The 1,658-nt window shown below is 62.4% G+C and overlaps 1 protein-coding gene across 1 annotated transcript in view; it reads right to left on the bottom strand.

The window, feature by feature from the left end:
• Positions 1 to 1,658, bottom strand: part of NCOR2 (nuclear receptor corepressor 2) — a 172,730-nt gene that overhangs the window by 4,733 nt on the left and 166,339 nt on the right. The window contains 1 exon segment of the mRNA XM_014533346.1: positions 1,383 to 1,393. Within this exon segment, the coding sequence (XP_014388832.1) occupies positions 1,383 to 1,393 (11 nt within the window).

Genomic DNA, 1,658 nt, shown 5'->3' with positions numbered 1-1,658 from the left:
GCCCGGGCCGCAGCCTGCTTCCCGCAGGGCGGCTGCTTCGTCCTGACACCCAGTCCCAGGCAAAGTGGGCGGCCTGTCCCCAAACCCTAGAAGCTGGGGTCCTCACCAGCTCACCACCGTTTCTTATGCAGGACACGCATGTTACATGCATGTATGTTTTGTGCATGTTAAATTCGCTCACGCTTCCCTTCTCCAAGCGGCTCCCATCCCCCTCACTTTTGTTTAATGGGCTGGACCTCCCTCCCGGACGACACCCCACGGACACAGGCCGGGCTCCGCTGCTGCGAGATGGCACCCCACCCAAGACACACATGGCCTGGCCCTGCCTGCCTTGACCGTGGGGTTGTTGCTCACTCTCTGGATAGTCATGTTCCTGGTGACTCCCCAACCCGTGGAGACCCGGAAATCAGTCCTCCATCCCGCCCGTACTGACTGCACCCACTGTATGCCACGCCGGGGGGACATAGTGCCAGGTGGATGGATAAGTGCCCACCCTTAAGATAGAAAGAGGGGGGTACTTTAGACGGGGGGGGGGGGGGGGCGGTCAGGGAAGTGATGTTCAACAGAAACCAGGAAGAACATTCCGGGGGTAGACTTGATGGTTATAGGGCTGAAGTGTGTGTCAATCCAAGAGAACGGCACGTGCAAAGGTCCTGGGGCAGGAACAGACGACGGGTGTGTTCCAGGAGCAGCGAGGCGGCCGGCACAGGCCTGAGCAGGGACTTGTAGGCCAAGCTGAGGCCAGAAAGTAAAATTCCATTCAGTCTTTCACACGTGTACTTGCGACTGTTTTATTTTGTAAAAGGCATTATGAGTTCCCACACTCCCCAAATTAGAAACCCGAATCAGAGACTTGCCTGAGAGATGCCCGTGAGGACCGGGCGTGGGTAGGGCCTGGCTGTCCTGCAGGGCACCCCGGCCAAGGCTGCCCGCCGGCCAGGAGGGCTTTGCCCGCAGCTGCATTCCTCCCACAAATATTTAAGCCGGGCGGGACCGGGCGTGCAGCCGGGAGCTAGACAGACTCGTCTGTGCCCTGCAGGCTCCCGGCTGGACCGGCACCTCCTCCCCGTCCTGCCCTGCCACGCGGTGGGGACTGTGGGGGTGCATCGGGGAAACTAGCCCTGCCCCATCTCCCTGCCCCGCTGGCATGTGTGAGGGTGCAGCCACCACTGGGGGCGGAGTTGGGGGCAGAGGAAGGACTCGGCCCTGCGGGCCCCGCCCCCTCCATCTGCCGGGCTGTTCACAGGTGGAGTGTGTATCTGAGTGGCGCACTTGAGGATGAAGAAGGAGGGACAGGTGGGTGGATGGATGAACAGACGGACAGACGGATGGATGGATGGATGGATGGATGGATGGAAGGACAGATGGACAGACAGACTAACTGAGGAGACGGGTCAGCCCATGGCCCTCTTACAGGCTCCCGGGTGTGTCCCTGACAGTGAGGGTGACCGCGCCAGCTCAGGGGGCGGGGCCCTGGACCCCTCCTGCTGCCACGCCCCCTCCACTGAGGGGCTCCTCACTCGCTGGCTGGACGGGAGGTTCGGAGCTCCCTGGGCCCCACGCTGAGGCCGCCACGGGCTCTGTGCGTCATCGGGTTGGGCACAGACATGGCTGTGCTGTTGCTACGTGTCCCCTGGCCTGGCAGGGACCCCTGGCCG

The sequence above is a fragment of the Myotis brandtii genome, unplaced genomic scaffold (genome assembly GCF_000412655.1).
Source record: "Myotis brandtii unplaced genomic scaffold, ASM41265v1 scaffold97, whole genome shotgun sequence".
NCBI classification, from domain to species: Eukaryota; Metazoa; Chordata; class Mammalia; order Chiroptera; family Vespertilionidae; genus Myotis; species Myotis brandtii.
The sequence above is the reverse complement of the archived record's forward strand: the minus strand, read 5'-3'. Positions and strand labels throughout refer to the sequence as shown.